Source organism: Lonchura striata, chromosome 21 (assembly GCF_050655825.1).
Source record: "Lonchura striata isolate lonStrDom1 chromosome 21, ASM5065582v1, whole genome shotgun sequence".
Taxonomy (NCBI): Eukaryota; Metazoa; Chordata; class Aves; order Passeriformes; family Estrildidae; genus Lonchura; species Lonchura striata.
Genome location: NC_140723.1, coordinates 6,114,623 through 6,135,025, shown reverse-complemented (window position 1 = coordinate 6,135,025; position 20,403 = coordinate 6,114,623). Strand labels below are relative to the sequence as shown.

Genomic DNA, 20,403 nt, shown 5'->3' with positions numbered 1-20,403 from the left:
TTTAAGGACTAGCTAAGCTTATCTCATAACTGGTACTAAAACTAATCTCTGGCAGGGTCAAAGATCTCTTTAGTGTGCCCGAGCAAGGCTAAAACGCAGAAGTACCCAAATCCTCAACCACTTCCTAAACAAGTTACATTTACAATTAATCCCATTTCCACGTCCTTGGCACATCTGTGAACACAAACACACCCAGACTGATAAGATTTATATCCTCGAATTCTCCAGAGCACTAGCAAATCTGGTTAACTAGAAACTTCAGAGTGTGCATAAATATGCCAGAGCCATTTCATGGGAAATCTTATCTCAGGGGAAGTAATTTTCAAGGAAAAAGCTGTGATCACACTTAAAAACTATAAGAAAGCATATGGCTGAAATTGCAGCTTGTGCACTGGCCTGGCTTCTAAAATCTCAGCCTATCACCCTTGGCCATCAGGGCTTGGCATCTCCTCAAAGCTTGTAAAACTGATGGCTATTTGCTCACTTCTGATCCCAGGGCTAGACCGAGGAATATTTTTCATGTGTACACTGCAGACTTGAAGGGAAATCAAGACCATGTGAGAAATTTCACAAGCTCTCAGGAAGTATTTACAAAATACTGTTCAGCTGCGAGCACATGCACACTTGCTCTCCCTTTCACAACCCACATGGCAAGGGGGAGGAAAAAACCTCTGTGGAAAGGGGAGGAAAAAAAACCACCACAAAATATCAACTGCAAACATCGAGTCTGATACCCACAGAGTTTTGCATCCGGGTGAACTTCACCCTTTTTGCAGGGTTGGATTAGTCAATGTGCACACTTAAAAATGAAGTGACTTGCTGAAAAGTGATGGAAGGTGGGACAGGAAGAGGAGAGAAAGAGAAATAAGGTGTCAGACAAGGAGAGTGTAAGGCAGGAAACTGCTCACATATCTAATACTCCAGCACTTCACACTGCTATTGCTAAATAAAAAGTAGATCCCTCACTCTTCACTTCAATCTGTTTCAAACATCCATACAGCCTCCTATTCCCAGGAGCTACCACTGATGCATTGAATGTCAGGAAATATACGTGGAAGAACAGTTAAGCAAAGGATGACCTGTCAAAGGCACATCTGTCTGTGATACAACTCTTGGATATACAATTTTTTTATGCCCCAACAGTTTCATTGAGACCTTTAATATCCTACAGGCAAGTCCTGCAAGGTGACCCCGTTAAAATCTGGGCCATCTGGGGAAGACAGAATTTGCTGCTTATCCTGCTGACAACATTAATTTCAACACTGACGTCTTTCCATGAGAAGATTTCGTGTCTTTGATACTGTCCACACTCAGGTGAAGGCTTAAGCCTGTGTAAGAGAAAGGCAGTAAATAAAAGACCATTCTTTTGTGAGAGGTCCCTGATGACCCAGTGGGAAGTGAGGGCTCCTGCCATCATTTCTGCTACTTTTTACAGATGGATAAAACTCAGAACTCAATACAATGTGCTTTTGGTCCAAATTCAAGCTTGACTGCTCCTATGAGATCATATGAGACTTTAAATTTCTCTCTTACATCTGGCCAGACTGAATTGGCACAGGCTTCCCCCCAGCCTCCCAGGACATCAGATCTTACAGCGAGACAAGTCTGGAGTTGCTGCATTTGTCTCACAGTCGAGGCTTCTGTTGCTGCTGAACATCTTTGGGAAGGGCTTGGTTTATACTCTTTCTGCATAGGCAACACAGCAGTTTTCTGATGTTTCTGAGGTTTTCTAGGTCCTGAGATTTGCTACAAACTCCTCAGTTCTCTGAACAAACCCTGCTGCTTGCTGCTGCCCCGTGAGCTCACCCAAACACTTGGCTCTTCACTTCCCTTGGGATGCAACCCTTGGGATAAAGGAATATTATTCTCTGCTCAGTGAACACCAAGAAAGGCATCACTTCACCCTGCCCCAGCTGGGATTCGAGGGCTCTGCATTCATGAGGAGTCCAGACCTGTGGTTTGGGAAATGGTCCGTTTTATTAGGAAGCACAATTTTTCAAATGTAGACATGGGGCTCAGAGTCTGGTCTGTCTCCTCTTTCCTTTCTAAGTGCAAGTCTAAATTGGCAGTAAGTGTGTCCCAAATGGAAGCTGAGAATGACTCCAACAGACACAGAAGTTCCTGTCTGGACAGAGGAAAATGAGAAGGAATAAGGAGAGGCACTGTGTTCATGATTTTCCAGCCTGTCAGGATGCTGCACAGCCATAACTTAGTGGTGGACAGAGGAATATTTAATTTGCATTTTGGATAAATTCTTGGACAGACAGTTTTCCCTCCTGGAAAGAATCCAGCCCTTATTTCTTCCTCCTCTTCATCTCTCGTGATCCTCTCCTGCCTGCCTGTTCCTGCTGCACCAGACAAGTTCTCCTTTCACAGAGTTACTGACCAGAGAACTGGTGAGGGCAGCTGCTGGGGAGGTGGATAATCCTGCTCCAAGGCTTCCTGCCCACGCTTGCCTCGGTGTGACCCCAGGAGGCAGGTGGAATGGGAAAGCCATCCCTGACACTCCAGGCTGCTGAGGCAGCAGGGCAGGATCCCACCCCTGAACACAGGGAGAAAGAGATTTATGATGACGGAGGAACTCTACGTGCCCTCCTCCCCTTGATGAACTTCAAAGTAGGCAAGGGTTGTGACATCACACTTGGTGCAGATTTTCCCAGGATTTATTAATGGATTTTTGCAAAACAAACCTTACCTGTTGATCTGGAGTCACAGAGCTCCTTATCTGACCTTAGGAAAATCCTTTCAGCTGGAGGGGCGGGCACTGTATCCTCTGCTCCCAGAGGATTAATTCTGGATCCCTTAACTCCGGATTTAATCTGCTAATGAGCCTGTCCCGAGGTCAGAGGGGAGCAGAGGGAAGGGTTTTGCTGCTGCTGGACTAAGGCAAGGCTGTCTAACACAGACCTGCACTGGCTTCTGCCAAAAGCCCCAGTCCTGCCTGCAGGGCCAAAGCCTGACTTTCACCATAACACAAGAAGAGTTATGCTCCTGACCACCGCAAAATCAGATAAAGCCACTAATTTATATAAACTGGTCCAGACTGAAGCCACTATCAACCACAATATAAACATGTGATCAATGCTTCTAGAGACTGAAGGATATTACTAGTGCAGGACACGAGGTTAGAGCTAATTTAACATCATTTACAAGGCTAGTTAACTCGTTCAGTCTGATTTTACTGCTAGCACAATTAAAGAACAGCAGCAAAGGAATGCTGCCCTTTTACATCATCAATTATTTTGGCACTGTATCTTCAGCAAACCTGCTGTGCTAGAATTTCTGCCTCCAGTGAGCTGGAGCAGTATTGGAAAGGTGTCCTACCACAACTGCCACTATTGGGTGGTATTTGAGTCAAGAATTATTCACTTGTGCTCTTCTACAGCACAAGGTGGGTTGTGATTAGCAGATACAACTTCCATTCTGAAAGCTTCTCCATTTTATGATTCACTAAGCAATTCCCTGATACAATCTGAAGACACTGAAATATTAAAGTGTTGCAGAGAGACACAAATGCCCTTCCTGCCTCTTGCTGCCTCCACGAATCAAGCACAACTCCCAGCCCCAGATCAGCAGAGATAGGAAGTAGTTGGTAGGTCAACAAACTTCATTCCCCCTTTCAACCTCCTTCCTAGTGCAGGGGAACAAAAGTTGCTCTGTGTGAGCTGGTATCTGTAATTGCACAGAGCTTTGTTCAAACACAGAAAGCCTTTCTGCTCCCAACACTCCGAGTTCCTGCATACTTTTAGGAAGTACAAAGTGTAGATAATCCACTGAAGTATGCCAGCCTTATCCCCCCTATATTCACAACTGCCTGGTAGTACTAACTCACAGCCTGTCCTCCGAAAAAAGTGCATTCCAGTGTGTCCCATAATCCTGGCAGGGTTTTGCATCTCGTGAGAAAGGGACCTAAATCCCTCAAAAGCTCCACGTCCTTTGCCTGTCAATGGCAGAAGAGTTTTCTCCTCCACCCCTTCCCCTCTCTTGGCCCCAGGCAAAGGCAGACAAGTTCTTTCAGGAGTTCTCCGTGGGAGAGGCAGCTAAAGGCTGATTACTGGAAGATGGAAAGGTGTGGCCCTGCAGTGTGAAAAGCCAATCTTTGCTTTAGAAAGGAAAAAAAAAAAAAAAAAAAACCAACAAAAAAAAAAGAACCTTGTGATGCCTGAAGTAGGTCAAAATACTTAACCCAGCCCCTTAGTGACACTTCTGCAAAGGTAAGCAAACAAAGCAGCCCGGTGGAGAATTCCTCTCATTTCCCACAGCGAATATCAAAGCTGCAAAGGAGAAGGTATGAGAAAAGGTGTGAGAAAGTTGCATGTTAATGTGGAGAATCAAGAGAGTAAGTTGTATCTATTTTACATACAACCTTTTCAGGATTACTATTTTGCAGTTGTAAAGCCTGTAAGAATTGAATTTAAATTTAATCCTGCCACCCCGGTAAACACAAACCACAGACTTTATTATAAACTGGTTTAAGTCCAGGAGTAACATATAGTAATGAGATTAAAAGTTAGGGCTAAAGAGACTTCAGAAGGTGGCTAAAGGAGCGAATTCCAATCCTTTTAGTCTGGAGTCAGAACTTTTATTAGTTTATATGTTGACTTAGCACTCAATGGGATTAACATTATTCACCTAAACAACAGTCAATTCCAGATGTACCTCAGCCATCCCTTTTTCCCTCTTAAAGAAACCAAACAGCACCTAAAAAATAAAATCACAGAGGAGTATGTCAACACCTGCCTGCTGTTCAACAGAGGCCTTCCTTGGAGAGAAAACGTGTGATTTTCTGTGTGCACACAGGCATTTAAAGAAGGGAAGGGAACAAATGCCCACTGTTCTCACAGTCAGGACTATGTAAGGACAGGTGGCCCCATGCTGAATTTTTCTCTTTTTTTTTCCCAGTGTTTTTTTTCCAATTGCTTTCGTCTGCAGCAGGAACTGCAGACTGCCTTGGGAGCAGCTCCTGGCAGCTCTGCTGGGAGCAGGGAGGAAGGGCAAGGGTGAGGGTTGTTTGCAAGGAGAGGTCAGGCAGGAGTCAGCCTTTACAATTCCATTAACGCTGGGGCAGGGTCAAACCGAGTGCACAAAATGCACCAAGTGGCCACAAGCTGTCACCCACCCTGCAAGGTCCCTGGAAGCATCTGTGGGGCAAAAAAAGGACAGATTTGTAAGGGTGGATGTCTTGCCACTTGTGAGAAGCGCTGATGCAGGGATGCAAAGCAGAATTATCCTGCAAATCCAACCCAGAAATATCCCGCAGGAAGATTTCTCTGGCTGCAGAGGAGGGAGAAGTGGCGAATCTGGGGGTGGGGAGAGGGGTTAGAAAAGTTCTGTAGTTGAGGTAAGGCTTTGGAGACATCCACCAATAGAAATATAATACTCCACCCTGCAAAAATAACTAGTGTGCTGCTGCCGCCTCCGTTTGCTTGGCACGGCATCCCTATAATCCAGGTTCCCATAAAAACGTCCACAGAGATCTCAGGAAATTGTGGGGAGGGTAAATATGCAGGTGCAGAAAGCTCTTTTGTCCTGCAAGATGAAGGGATAGAAAGTCAGCAAATAACATTTCAAAGGGGAAAAAGAAATTACTGTGATGGTCTGACGGGATATTTCAGCATCACTGAAGTTTAGCTGTGTGCACATTTTTCTTCCAAAATGCTGCATTATTATTTTTACTTACTGCATGTAACTCTGTGGGTGAAGAACCTGTGACAGGTTAGACGTTCATGTTAGAGAGTTAGACATTTACTACAATGCAAAGTTATGTCTACACTGAATAATAACTATTCTTGGAAAATCCAAAAGTTAGATTACAAGGTAATGTTAGGAGAAAAGGACATATGGAATAAAGAAGTGGTTCCTATACAGTATTATCTCACCTGACTGGGCAAAACTGGCCACAAATTGCCCCTTCAACTAACAATTAACTGAAAAGTGTGCTACTTCTTAACTAACAAAATGGAAAACCTGACAATATAAATGTATGCAAAAGAAAAATTAAAGAGCTACAAACTCAGTGCCAGTCGAGGTGGATTCTTCTGTACAGTTTGCCTTTTTATTTCTGAGATTAATTCTGGAGCAGAGCAGCCTAACCTTGAAATGCTGGGTGGTTTTAACTTCCAGTGTAGAGGGCTGGCCACTGCATCCCCCCAGGGACAGCACTGACTCCTAGGCTAGACTCTGCATGGCTTATAAAAGCATTAGTTATGCTGCATTACCAGTTTAAAGAATTGTCAGCTTTAATTCAGAACACCTTCAGCTTTGCTCCAAGCTAAATCATGTTGAGCAATTCACCAGCACTTCGCTTATTTTTGGGAATATATAAAAAATTCTCTACAAGCTTTATAAAAATAAAAAAATATAGATTTATTAATTTGATGCTATACTAAAAACATCACTGAAAAGAAAAACTAGGGAAGGGTTTGAATTTGTTAAGCTGGGAGAAGGTTTGCAACAAAAATAGCCACAGAAACCTAAGGGTGAATAATGTTGCCAATGCTGTCATTATAAACTGCCCTCCAGAAAGGGCTAAAATATGCTCCAGATCATCCATGTGCATAATAGGATGCAGCTCTTGACTGAAAAAATAACTTCTCCCGTGAGGTTACTGGAGAAGTATTGGAGTTAAAATAGCCTGCCTTAAATTTGTGTATAAACTGAACACCAGCAACTGCTCCAGACAAGCTCCCCTACAAGCCTTTCTCTGCCTCCAGAAAAATTGAACTGCTACCATTTTCAAACCATATAAAAGCTGTCAAAAGGTGCCTTTCTTGTAAGAATTTTAGTTGAAGAAATAAAGGACACTGCTTAGAAGAAAGCTTCAATATTGAAATGCTTAACTGGTTGCCTATCTTTTCATGTGCTTTTCAAAATGTTATTTTTTAATGGTGGCTGTTGCTATGCAACAGAGCAGAATCTCTAAAATCTATTCATGAGTTGTACAAATGGCAGTTTTCAGGACATATTTAACTCTCTCAGTCTATTAAATCAAAGAAGGAGGATGGAAATCAGAGGACTGTAAGCTTCCAGAGCACAATTCCCCTCCAGGGATACATCATGGGTCTTCCACTGATTATACAATTTTTTCAATACATTGTTAAGATAAAGTAGCCACCTTGCTTTCAAAAAATGTGAAAAACAGCACAGTTCTGGTTAAATAAAATTATATCTAAATGTAAAAACAGAGGTTCCTTACTTTTACTCAGAAATGATCAAAGCAATTCAAGTTCAGATTCTGACACAATGGTAGTTATTTAAACAAGAGGTTTAAATAAAAATCCAGCTTTAGCATACTCCTAACTTACAGCTGCCTGGCAGTGACCATCTTTTGGATATGACTGCATGCTTTCCAGGCCACTGCAATGCAAAAATGAAGTTAATTCACTTCCATGTGAACATAAAATCAATTATCACAGAACGAGACAAACCTGCCTTTCCAATAAAATAAACTATATGAAGTAAGGTGGTCAGTAACTGAGATTTAGCTGAGGGGCAGAAATAGAATACTGAGGCACAATAATTCTCAGCGTGTTCCAAGGTAGTCACAAGCACAGCTCTTTGCCTGAAGGGTTCCCTCCCTGCCAGCAGCTTCAGGGCATTGGGGATCTGGAAACTGCTCCAACAAAGTGTGTGAAATGTAGCCCTAAAAAAACAGGCCTATTTTTGGTTGACTCACATTCACTTTTTGCTTCCACTGAAATATAAGTGACAAACCCAACCGAAGTAATGGCCAGAAGGACAGCAATCCCCACGTGCAGCAGTGATGGATTGTCAGTGCTGGAATTGCACTTAGAAACCTGGATTCTGAAACAAATAATGCTACTTGGCCTGAATATGAGACTCAAATGCAAACCAGAAGTGTTTTAACTGTTTTTGTTTATTCCAGTGGCTAAAGAAACCATTCTAACTTCATCCCAAATATATCAACTCCCTCTGAGATGGATCTTTTTTCAGTCTATAACCAGCATTCTGATTATTTAGTGGGTTTACAATTTCAACAACAACCTGAAAATGTGCAGTTTATAAGTTGATATAATTTATTTTATAAACATAATTTATTTTCAGTGGTTAAGAATTTTCTATCTCTTATTGTCCCTTTCAAGTCAGTGGGGAAGAGAAACTAAAATCCCTTTATAAATGTAAGATGCTCTTCTAAATTTGTGGTTTTGCACAAATGCTGGACTACGATGGGACGGTGTCAGTGGTCAAAGGCATCAGGAAGGCTCAGGGAGAGCTGTAAACAAGTGCAGTGATGTCAGGAGGAGCTGGCTGACCCACTGCTGAACTCTGGCTCTGAAGGACACACAAAGTGCCAAATCCCTTTCCCACACATGTGTGCACACACCCCCCTTTCATCAGAAAAGGTGTCACACAACAATCTGCCACAGTTGCACATCATCATCCAGGGAAATAAACCCTGGAACCCCTTTTGATGGCTAAAGGCTTTGCTTTTGAAGAGGCAAACCCACTTCCATAAGCACATGGAATATAAACACAGCAGGGACAGTGGTCTCCAAGGGGCCTGGGTTACAATCCAGCAGCAAAAAGCTGCAGCATTGCACAGCCAGCACGTCCCTAACCCAAAATCAAACAGCTCAGTTCAGCATGGCCAGACTCCTGCATTTCCCAAGGGCCTTGGAAATATTCTGACATAATTCCTGACAGCTCACTGTGGCCAGAGCCAGCCCTGAGCTGTTACCATTTGGGAAAGAAGCACTTGTACCAGCTGGATGTCTTTAATATCCCACTTGGAAGCATGACCTCGTCTCCTTAGGGCTGAGTTTGTCCTCACTGGGAAGTTTTTAGGAGTTGGGTACAGGGAATTTGAGGTTGTAGTCAACATCAAACCAAGCTGCTGAAAGGGGATGTCAGGATTTTCCATTCCCTCTCCACCAAGTGCTGATCAGAGACAAGCTGTCTGTGTTTACTGCCAGCAAGGAGACTGAAATGACAGATGGAAGACAAACACCAATTTAATCTTCATGTAGAAAATATCTGACTGCCCACTGTTATTGCTGATCCATTCTGTTGAAGAGCATGGAAAGACAAACTGTTCGGTGTCTTTACAGCAACACTCTTCACTCCCATAATTTAGGCTTGGTATATTTGATATTTTTCTTGAGGTCCAGTAAAAAGATTACCCAAGAATTTCTGCTTTCAGGTAAAATGGTGCAAGTTTGTCAGCTCTTCAGACACAAAGAAAATCTCGGGTGTACCTGGCGATTCAAAGGGCAAATAGAGCAAACCACAGTAATAAGCACATAAAAGATCATGGTTTTTTGAGTGGTGACTTCTGTCTTCTAAATGTAGGCCTGGCCATAAAGGAGACATTTGCTCCTTAGTGAAGATTTTAAGAAACACTGAAGTAAGATCTTCAGTGGCTGAATTATGACTTTCTGATACAGGCCAGCACTCACAGAAGTTCAGACAGCAGGATTCTAGTCCAGGACTTACTGGGAAAGAGGACCTACCAAAATGACAGAATACCCATGGATACACCTGGGAAAATGACTGAGTGAAAACTCCATTTGCACCTATTTTTCTTGGCTCTTTCACTGAGATAAGGGAAGAAATACATTATTAGCTAAGTCACACCAACTGCTACCCCACCTTTATAGAAACTCTTTCTAATCTGTTGCTAAAACTGTGTCATACTACAGGATAATCACAGACAGAGTTTTTCCAGGCATCGTTTTTATACCACCTCAAAATATCTATAGTTTTATGCTGGTTAAGTGTACTCAGAGGTACAACTGTCACTGGTTACTCACCGAGAGCCACATTTACCTCACAGACACACACCTAAAGCACAACTGATTCAGCAGAGCTGCTTTCAAACATGATTTTATTGCCATAAGTGGAGCACTGACACATTTGCTCAGGCAGTGTAAGACAACAGAAATCCCTGTGTTAATCAAAATAAACAAGCTCTGCAGCACTGCAGTCAGTAAATTGTAATTAAGAAGGTGGCAACATAAGGGTGGCTGTCCACAAAATCCCACTGTAATTATGCATAGTTTATGGCTAAACTAATGGGATGAACAATTTAAATTAATTACAAACTCTGCCAAGGTACCCATCTATTCCCAAGTCTATTAATTAGAATCAATTTAATCCCCACTGGGATAAAGGTCAAACAACATGTATTTGACCCTTTTCTCCTGGCGTCAGTGTTATCAGCCAGTGGATCTGGCAGTGCCTGGGTCTGACTTTTCGACTCTTCAGGATGTTGACAGGATGCTTTGAAGAACAGAGTCTGGGCCTAGCTAAAAAAATCTCTAATAATTTCTGCTTTATATTCCTGGTTTAAAAATGCCAGGGGTTGTTCTCTCTCGGTGGTCAGCTCTGAGGCTGTTCTCTGTCTTGAAGAGATTTTCTTTCCAGTCTCCCTTTCCTGCAGAAAACCTTGAAGCAGCAATTCTGTTTATTTGTGCCTTCAGTTTGGGACAGGAATCAAAGTGAAAGTGAACACTTAGCACTAACCAGCATTTGTTACTGGATTTTAAAACAAATACTCAAACTTAAACTCAAATACTCAATCATTAGCTGACATTTTCAAACTGCTCAGAGGGAAAGATACCAAATTTCTAGACCCTTGGTCCAATTTTATGAGAAGTTATGAGAAGGCAATCAAGAGAACTGTTACCTTTTTTCTTCTCCCCATCACTCTTGCAGAATTAAATAACTGGCTGCTTCTGTGAACTTCATAATTATCATCTATTTGTCCTAATTATTCAATTTTTTGGGTTTTCTTTTACTTTTTTTTTTAATTGCCTTGATACTTTCAGTTACTGTCAGGCTAAGTTCCTGGTATTTGCCCTGGCAGTCTGATGTAAAACCAGGACTTTTGAAGGTTGCTGATCTCTTTGAGAAATGGAATTCAGAGTGCATTTAGAATTTTCTAAGTTCCTCCTTTGTAATTTTACTATCCACTGCATAGTATCACTCTAATAAAGCAGGTTTCCACAGCAGCCTTAAGAATAATAAAATCTTTGATTCCTTTAAAATGTTTTAGTCAAATGCTTAGGACTGTATGCATGGATTATGGCCACTCTTAAAGCAAACTGCTGTGCCTGGCTAATTAAAGCAGACATTAGCTCAACAGCATGTTTGATTTTTTTATAATGCAGTAAAACCTACCTACAGTGCTTCAGATGGAAACAGTTCTACAAGTCTGAAATTTTTCTAGCCTGTGCCAGAGCCATGACATAAATGCAACATAAATACTCAGCAGCACTTTTACAAGTCACTGTAGGTGATGAAACTACGCAAATAAAATAGGGATGAATCACTTCAGATAAGTGGCGTGAAACATCATGGCCCAAAACCTTCCTGTCAGCCCTGAAGTTCAGAAAATCCTCCTTTTTCCTTCTGTGGTACAAATGAGACTGAGAATCATGGAATCAGGCTATGGCTGAGGCTCTGGATGTCCTCTGGTCCATCCCCCTGCCCAAGATCCATCACCTCAGCTGCTGCTTCCACCAGGTCAGCTCATTTTGAATTTCACTGCCTCCTCCTCCAGCATGCCAGATCTGAGCCTCTGTTTTCACTTTCAAGGTGTTCACTTTCACTTTACCCATACTCCCTTCACCTTCCATTTAGCCTTAGGTCTACTGCAGCCTTTACCTCCCAGCATTAATTTTTAAAACAACCTGTCTGTTTTTTACCACACTTTCTGCACCTCTCTAAACAGCCTTCAAAACTCTTTACTGCTACTTTTCAAAACTTCCATTGCTATGATGCCTCTTCCAAAACTTTAAACTGGCTCAACAAGTGGTGCTGCAGTCTCTGGCTTTCATCAGCAGAGAGTTCTGTGTTGGCACTCATTGTTGCCTTTTGGTTTTTATCTCCACTGTCACATTTATTTATTTTATCCCTGCCAGCCCTGAGGTCAGCATCATCTTTTGCTGTTGTTCTTATAGAGCACATTTAGCATCTTTATGCTAAACAGTTTTTGGTGTGAAGTCAGTTTTTGAGGCACTGCAATGACATTAATATATAACCTCATCTTTAAAACTTTAAGATTTTTTTTACAGCATTGGCACCGTCCTTGTATATAGTGGGAAGCCTCATTTAACTGCCTTGGTGCCAGCCCTTCAGCATGTTAAAAAGTGCTGGATCTTGATGTGCCAACACAGCATGGTCTCAACCGGGACAATATTTTCTCATTACATCACTGCATCTTGATGGGAGATGACAAGACTAACTCTGCATGTACTACTTCTTGTTAACATTATTGATTCTCCTCACAACATACCCAGCTACAAAAGACAGGTACGTTCCAAATGATAAGTTAAAACAGCTCCAGTCCAAGCTGCTTCACAGACACCAGAGATCTGAGAGCTGATAAATGCTGGTGGTGCCTGCCAGGCAGAGACACTTATTCAGCATGTTATTGCAACTGCTGGCCTTGGCACCAGCACCCAGCACAGGCTTCATGCCATGGCAGCCTGGGACTCCAAACAAGGGCACTTCTGCCCATCCTTAAATCCAATCAACAAAGCAGGGAGCTGCCAACAGGAAGCCATTAAATAAAGCTGCCATCAGGATGGAATCTTTGGAGAAATAAAGCCTTTCTGGAGACCGTGAAGCCACCCAGTCAGATCTATGCTCTCACAGTTTACCAAAAATTTCAATTTAATGTATTATTTCGGATGACATGGAAAAACATTCACTCCCCAGCTCCTCTCATGTACTTCTGGTTGCTGATAAGTTGTGACACGCTCTACTAGTTCACTGTAAGATTAACTGCTTAAATGTAAGGAAGATTAAAGTAACCACCATTTAACATATCCCTGAAGCTGCTGCATTCCTATGGTGGTTTCTTTCCAACCACACACACAACAGCAGAGATTAATCACTTACAACCTCATATTTGCACTACAGGTAACTATTCTCATTACACTGAAATATCTACAGCATAGAAAACGTGCACTTTCCTTTTAGATTACATTATCCTTTTCACACAATGTCAGATTGCCTTTTCCAAATGGTCACTTATTTCTTTGCATTTCAGAAAGACTGCACAGAAATCCATTAGACACATGGGCTGTGTGTCATTGTGGTACCACCACAGGGCAGGAAAAGCATTCAGAAGGGGGACAGATGCTAACCTGGCAACAGCTTCTTAGCCCAGAAATCAAAATATATATATAAAAATTTTACACTGAGTCTTTTAAAACCAGGCCACCTCAAATGTAGTGCACCACACTGGAATATTGCACTGGGTAATGTACATCAGAACTGTGTCCATTTCTTTTATGAAGCTAATTTTAAATGCTTTCTGATTTCATTACGTTAACATGATGCCTGTTAAAAACAAGTACATGGTGATTAATCAGATTCTGAGGAAAATCAGGTCCTCTCAGGTCTGAAAGCATGTCATTTTAAACCAGCTCTTTTCCTTCTATCAGGGCTAATATTCTCTGGGGTGGCCAGATCAGGTCTAGTCATGTTCTGAGCCGAGGAGGAATGAATGTGTCAGAAATCAGTTATTACTTGCAGAACAAAAGTGTCTCCTTGACAACTGGCCCAGCACATGGGATTTGAAAGCTGACAGAAGCTGAAGGGCTTCCTAGGGTTCCTGCAGGGATCTCGTGCTTTCCCATTTGTACATTACAAAAGAAAAGGTTCTGGGTTTGGAACACATCTGGATGAAGTCTGGGGCATATTCCCATTCCAGTGCACCAGGAATTTGATGCCAGGCAAGAGACACCCTCCAATGCAGTTCAGCAAAGCTCTTCTACAGGCTCTGAAAGTGCAACCAGAGATCAATGTTTGAGAGTGACTGATATTTTAGGACATTTTGGAATACGAACTCTTACTGAATCCATGGGAGACACTCATAGCTTTTGTCCTGCACCTCAAAAAAAGTCACAGCTCTTAAACAGCAGCAGTGGCTGTTCTTCTTCTGCCCTCACTTCTGGAGATTTGTTTTAATTTAATATCCAGCTCTAGTCACAGTGCAGTTAATCCTTGATCATACAGCACTGGTATGTGTTATAAAGAAGCTTTTAGAAGGTATATACTAATTAATTCAAATCAGGACAATAATATATGGGCCATTCACTTAAGAGTTGCACTCGATAGTCCTTGTGAGGTCTCTTCCAGCTCAGAGTATTCTGTGAAATCTGTGAACTAATATGTTAATGTGATTCATAAAGACCAAAGTGAAATATTCATACACCTACAGATGCAATTTGTGTGGGAGGAGCATGCCATTGATAAACTCATCTCAAAACTTGCCAAATTTTCCATTACTGGGAATACCCGGCTAAATTCTAAGACCTGATACCATTTTCTTTACATAACCTCTCTCCAATACTCTCAGCTTAAACACAAAATAGCCTCAAATCTTATTCAGCTAAACCCCAATTTTACAAGGCTTTCAAGCACTTGTAATTCCTCTGAGGTTTTCAGTTCTGTTGGAGAAACGCTGAGGGAAACTCCAGGTTCCAGCAGCAGTGTGGGCTTGCAGAGTTCTCATCCATCCCTTCCTTGGTGCTGCTTCCTCCCTCAACTTCTTCCCATCCCAACTGTCTCCGAACTGAAAGGGGACAGCACAACCAAACAAGAAGAAATCTTCCAAAATATAGACACTGAGGTCTGACTTAGAAAAATGCTGTGAAAATACCGATGGAAAGAACAGTTGAGATTTCAGGGCTGTTGGGTTTTTCTGGAAAGGTCCTTGAAACTCTTCCAAAGTAACTGTCAGATAAACAAGAATACTACATTACATACTAGAGCTGGGGAATTTGTTTCAGTCCTATTATTAACATCTTTTTCAGTTACTTTTATTAGGTTTTGTTGACATTTAACAATGCAGAACGCCTAAGAACCAAGCATCCCTTTCCTGTTCAATCATACCTCAAAATAGATAATCTGTGAACAAACTAAATTAAAATGACAAGGAAAATTTTTAGAGATCAAAGTTTTCTAAAAGAAAACCTAACAAAGATCAAGACATAGGAATCAAAACTTCTTCACTAGAGACTATCAAAACCAGGACTGAAACTTGCTGGCAAAGGCACTATACTGAACCTTGTGTAGGAAAAGCAAATGGCTTTGAGGAAACCAGGCACAGTTTCCCACTCTACTGAGCAGTGAATGAACCCATTCAGCCCCTGCACCCCCTGACTGCTCACATCTGCTGAGGGCTGTTCTCCAACACAAGAAATGCTGTTCAAAGGGGCCAGTCTTTCCAATATTAACTGGATTATACAGTGCAGTCTTTGCAAAACACTGTTAGGCTTTGGAAGTGGATTTTTATTTCATAGGCATTAAATCATAAACTCATAAAAGTCTCTCCTTCTCCCATTTCATTAACACAGCCATTCTCTGCCATTTTGGCTCACCAGAGTAGCAACAGCTCTGAGCCTTGACAGAGCTACCAGTGTGTGAGACTGAGGCAGAGGTGATGCTTCACTGACCAAATACTTTTAAGGTACAGTCAAATACTCAAAGTTAAAGCAAGTAAAAGTGAGGATTTTGAATTTTGCAAGCAGCCAAGAAGGGACTGAAAGCAGAAAGTTAATTTCTCCAGTGATTCAGCCACAGCAAAGTAGCTTTTCAGCCGGCACTTATGAATCTGGACACATCTCTGGGAAGTTGGATTGCAACACTTGAACGCTTCCGGAGAAAAGTCAGTGCTGTTCATCCCTCATAATAACACTAACATGTCCTGGATCATCTGTAACCACTTCATCCCTGCACACAGCTCATTCACATGCTCTTGGCTTTTTCCAGAAGTGCTCCAGGAAGCATTTCAATACACAGCGCCTCCCAGGACTAAGTAGTTCTTGACAACTACTTGAAATTACAAACCGAGTATGGATCCTCTGACCTCCCAGTGCACACTTGAACAGGGATGATCAGTTCTTGACAACTACTTGAAATTACAAACCGAGTATGGATCCTCTGACCTCCCAGTGCACACTTGAACAGGGATGATCTGATGATTAAAGTCTCTCATTGCCTAAAAATTGCTGGCAGTCTTAATTGAAAAAAAAAAAAATATACTTCTGAAACTGCAAATAGAACTGGCACAGCTTTGTGCCCTTATTGACTATTTCTTCAGAGATCAACAAACAACTTTGAGAAAAGAAACATCACTTGAGAAGGAAATGTCACCTAGACATATTTTTAAGTCACATTTAAGGCACAATGGCAGAGCAATGGGGGCAAAGAATGGCAATCAGGATGAATTTACAAGATCATGCCCAAGAGACTTCCATTCCATTAGATTGAGAATTTTCATCTCCATGCTCATCAATCAAGCACAAGACATTGTATTTCCATTTGCATAAACCCTTTTGGGATTTATTTCTTGTCATCTTCACAGCTTCAAATGTTACAGTAGAGAAGTTGCAGATGTGACAACTCAATCTTGTGAAATACAACATTTGCCACCTTGCTTGAAAACGGCTCCAATACATCTCACTCGTAAGCAACAAAACCAGCCTCAAACTGAGTGCAAGACGAAATCCCATCCAGTCTAATTACCAGAGAAGTTTCACATCCTCACAGTCCCAACTAACTTATCTTTCTGAAGATTCTAATCTCAAAAATATGGTTATATATCGCCGCCTACCTCCAAAACCCCGCCACTATGTCTGTGTGCGCAGGCGCTGGGAGCACTTGGTCAGGACACACTGCACACCCTCCACCAGGGCCTGAACCCATGGCACTGCTGCCAACACCTCCATGGCAGCCTGGCCTTGGCCCCAGAATCCCAGGCCTTTGCTGGAATTCTTTTTCTAAACTTGGAATATGGTGGCTACACCATCGGATAATCAGAATGTGTTCTAAGTTATTAATTATGATCAATAATTCAAGCTTTGCATATTACTGTAAGGCAGTTAACAGTGTAAAAAGAGAAAAACAGCCAGCTTTCACAAGCCTTATCAAAAGATGACTTGCTAGACACTCCAAGGCTTTTTTCATTTCTTTTTGATTGTCAAAGTGTAAAATTGGAGTGCCAAGCAGAAGGCAGCGCATGGTACATGGTGCTGCACAAAATCCACAAATTTAGGGTGGAGCACAGAAGCAGGAAAGAAATGAAATCTCACAGCAAAGGGAATGGAAACTACCACACGCAGGTAAAATTGGCATTAAAACTACTAAGGAGATGAAGCCAACTTTGGTGCTTTCACCACAGGTTGGCAGGCAGTGCCACTACCGGGGGGATCAGAACTTGCTGAGTGCCAAATGTGACTCACTGGACACCATGATATAACTGAAAAGAACATCTAACTTAAATTGAGTCAATGCAAAGACTTAAACACCTTGATGATGCACATGAAAGCATCCCAAAAGGCAAAACACCCCAAAGTTCTAACCAATAACTAGCAACACAGAGCATTTCAGAACATCATAGGAGACGAGTACAAAGGTTCCCAGTAATTATTCTCATGTATTCTGTATTCTTTCCTTGTACAATGCATAGAGATGTTGCAGATAGGACATACAGACAGAATACAGTCTGTGTCTGTTTACAGTAATTCCACCCTCAGCTCTCTCTCTAACAGCCCTGTCTCCTTTTGGCCCCTGTCCCCTGGCTCCTCAGGGCCATTGTTCAGCTCCCAGCTCAGCTGCAGCAAAACAGCTCTTAAATGTGCTGTAGAAATGGTAGCATTTTAATGCCAGCACTCAGCATAGCAACCAGCCGCTCTAAATAAATAAATAATGAAGCGTGGTATTCCAACAGATAATATAAATACACCTTCAGCAAATTTCTTGGGTCCAAAGGTCAATCAACTTGTTTGCTCTGACTCCCAGAATGTGTAAATCTCAACATGATGTTTAAACACAAACACAGACAAACATCAAAGTTCAACGCTGACATATTTTACACCTCAGAGTTACATGCCAGAATAGCTCTGTACCACACAGAGAAAACTGTAATGCATGTGTAAGGAAGTGATAAAACCCTATCCTGAACTAAATCAAATTTTTTTTTTTCTTTAAATAGCCTCTCATTCTGTATTTTTCCTCTTCTTTCTTCTCTGTTTATTCTCATTCATCCTCTCACACAGAGAAGTATTTATGCAGCTGTCTAATTTCACCAGTCCTCCCCTTAATTACCAATAACAGGGGAGAAGAAACTTTCCATCCTAAGACTCATTTCAGGGATGTGTGTTTCTGTTTCCCTGACTGAGTCACACATAGGAACACACCTGGGTTTACAAAACCAGGATGTTTTAAGGTAAATCACCAGTTCCTGAGCAAGAGAATGGACCCACCAGTCCACTGGCACTTCTGGGCTGCTGTGCAGACCGGCCACTCTCAGCCTCTCTCCTAAAGGAAATGTGCACATAATCCCACAGCTTCCACTCAAGCTGTGCTCTTCTTGCCAGGTTCTCATTCATTTCCCCCTTGAACAGCTCTGGGCTGTCCAAAAGTGAAATACAAGGCACTTGAGAAGCCCAAGAAATTAATTTCAGGAATGGAAACCCAGCAGGGTGAAAGGGAACACTTCTCCCCACTGTCCCAGAGCCACCTGCCCCTCTCCTCAGGGGTGACACCCTGGAAATGACCCTGATAGATGAGGGCTCCCTGCCCGCCACCCCCATGCCAGGAAGCTACAATGGAAGTGAGCAGTGGTGAGCATTCGCTCAGCTCTCCTTCCCCAGCCACAGCAAACCTGGGCTGAGGCAAAAACCTCTCTGTTGTCAGCACAGGGGGATTCACGAGGGGGATCTGTCCCACAGTTTTCACGGATGGATGGGGAAAGGCAGGACGCGGGGAAGGAGGAGAGGACAACTTCTGAGATGTAACCATGTCACGACTCGGTTGTGCAAGAGGAGCGCTTCTCGCACCTTTTCCGAGCCATCCACCCAGAGGTGGGGCAGCAGGTGGGCGCTCCCGCTCCCTCCATCCCTGCTCACCTTCCTGGCTCCCCTCCTGGCGAACTCCCGGGCCAGGTGCCGGCCGATGCCGCGGCCCCCGCCGGTCACCAGCACGTTCTCCCGGGACAGGTCCCGCAGCTTGGGCGGCAGCAGCAGGCACACGGCGGCTTTCACCACCAGGTACACCACCTGCACCGGGAACAGCAGCAGGGCGCCCAGCCGCTTCCACAGCATCCTCTTCTCCCAGGCAAAGTTCCCTTCCAAAGCTCCACAAAACCACGGTGGCAGGGAAAGAAAAACAATGCCCTTCATGCACCCCCGGATGGGTGACAAGTCTTCAACCCCCTTCCAAAACTTGGGGGCAAGAGCTTCTCTCTCGGACTGGAAAAATCCTTCCCTCCCCCTAAAAAAAAAAAAAAAAAAAAAATGGGGGTAGGACAAAAGTAGTGCAGAAGACCAAGTCACTCCCCTGGTTCTTGATCCGTGTCCTCTGGGATTGTCAAACGCAGGTAAAACAGCTTCCTTGCTTTTTAACTGGAAAGATTTTTTTTTTTTTTAATTAAGGGAGAGGGAAAAAAAATAAAGAGTAGAATTAAAAGTAATACATCCTTCCGCTGCAAAGACCCACATAAAAATCCAATATCCAAACGAGAGGTTTTTATATTTAGAAAAATAAAATAAAGCAGCCTATGTCTCCAAATTTCAGCCTGCAGTGCCTTCCAGGCAGCTCATTTCTATTCTTAGACTCAGGAAATTGCTTAAATAAGACAGAATTGCCAGGACCTTCTTTTTAAGAAAGGCTCTATTCAGGGTGAGGCTGTTGTTTTTGTTTCAGCATCTATAAATATCTGCAGACGTTCTGTCCTGAGCCGGTCGCAAAGGTCGAGGCGGTCCCTGGCTGTCCGTGCCCCCTCTCCCGGCTTTTCCCGTGGTCACAGCGCAGGAATCGCGCCGTGCCCCGCTCCAGCGCCGCCGCCGCTGCCTATTGCCGTCTGTGCCGCTCGGGGCCGCGGCGCTGGGGAGCTTTTATACCCCATTAATGCTGATTGACAGTCCGAGTGTCGGGGCGATTGCACTTCTGTTCCTGGGAGTGGCTGCGGCTCTGCCCTCCCCCGCCGCCGCTCCGGCTGCGAGCGCGGCTCGGCGGCGGGGCTGGAGGGGCCGGGGGGCCAGCAGGGCTACCGGGGCCAGCGGGGCTACCGGGGCCAGCGGGGCTACCTGGGGCCAGCGGGGCTACCTGGGGCCGTGCTGGGCTACCTGGGGCTGTACTGGGCTACCTGGGGCCAGCGGGGCTACCTGGGGCCGTACTGGGCTACCTGGGGCCGGCTGGGCTACCTGGGGCCAGCGAGGCTACCTGGGGCCAGCGGGGCTACCTGGGGCCAGCGAGGCTACCTGGGGCCAGCGGGGCTACCTGGGGCCAGCGGGGCTACCTGGGGCTGTACTGGGCTACCTGGGGCCAGCGGGGCTACCTGGGGCCGTGCTGGGCTACCTGGGGCTGTACTGGGCTACCTGTGGCCGGCGGGGCTACCTGGGGCTGTACTGGGCTACCTGGGGCTGT

The 20,403-nt window shown here is 43.6% G+C and overlaps 1 protein-coding gene across 1 annotated transcript in view; it reads right to left on the bottom strand.

The window, feature by feature from the left end:
* The window catches only part of DHRS3 (dehydrogenase/reductase 3), a 28,434-nt gene extending 8,588 nt beyond the window's left edge, over nucleotides 1-19,846 (bottom strand). The window contains exons 1-2 of the mRNA XM_021542046.4: nucleotides 19,629-19,846; nucleotides 18,885-19,248 (exon numbers count right to left, since the gene is read on the bottom strand). Coding sequence (XP_021397721.2) covers nucleotides 18,885-19,157 — 273 coding nt within the window. The 5' untranslated portion in view covers nucleotides 19,158-19,248; nucleotides 19,629-19,846. The remainder of the gene's footprint in view (nucleotides 1-18,884; nucleotides 19,249-19,628) is intronic.
* Nucleotides 19,847-20,403: the final 557 nt, after the last annotated feature.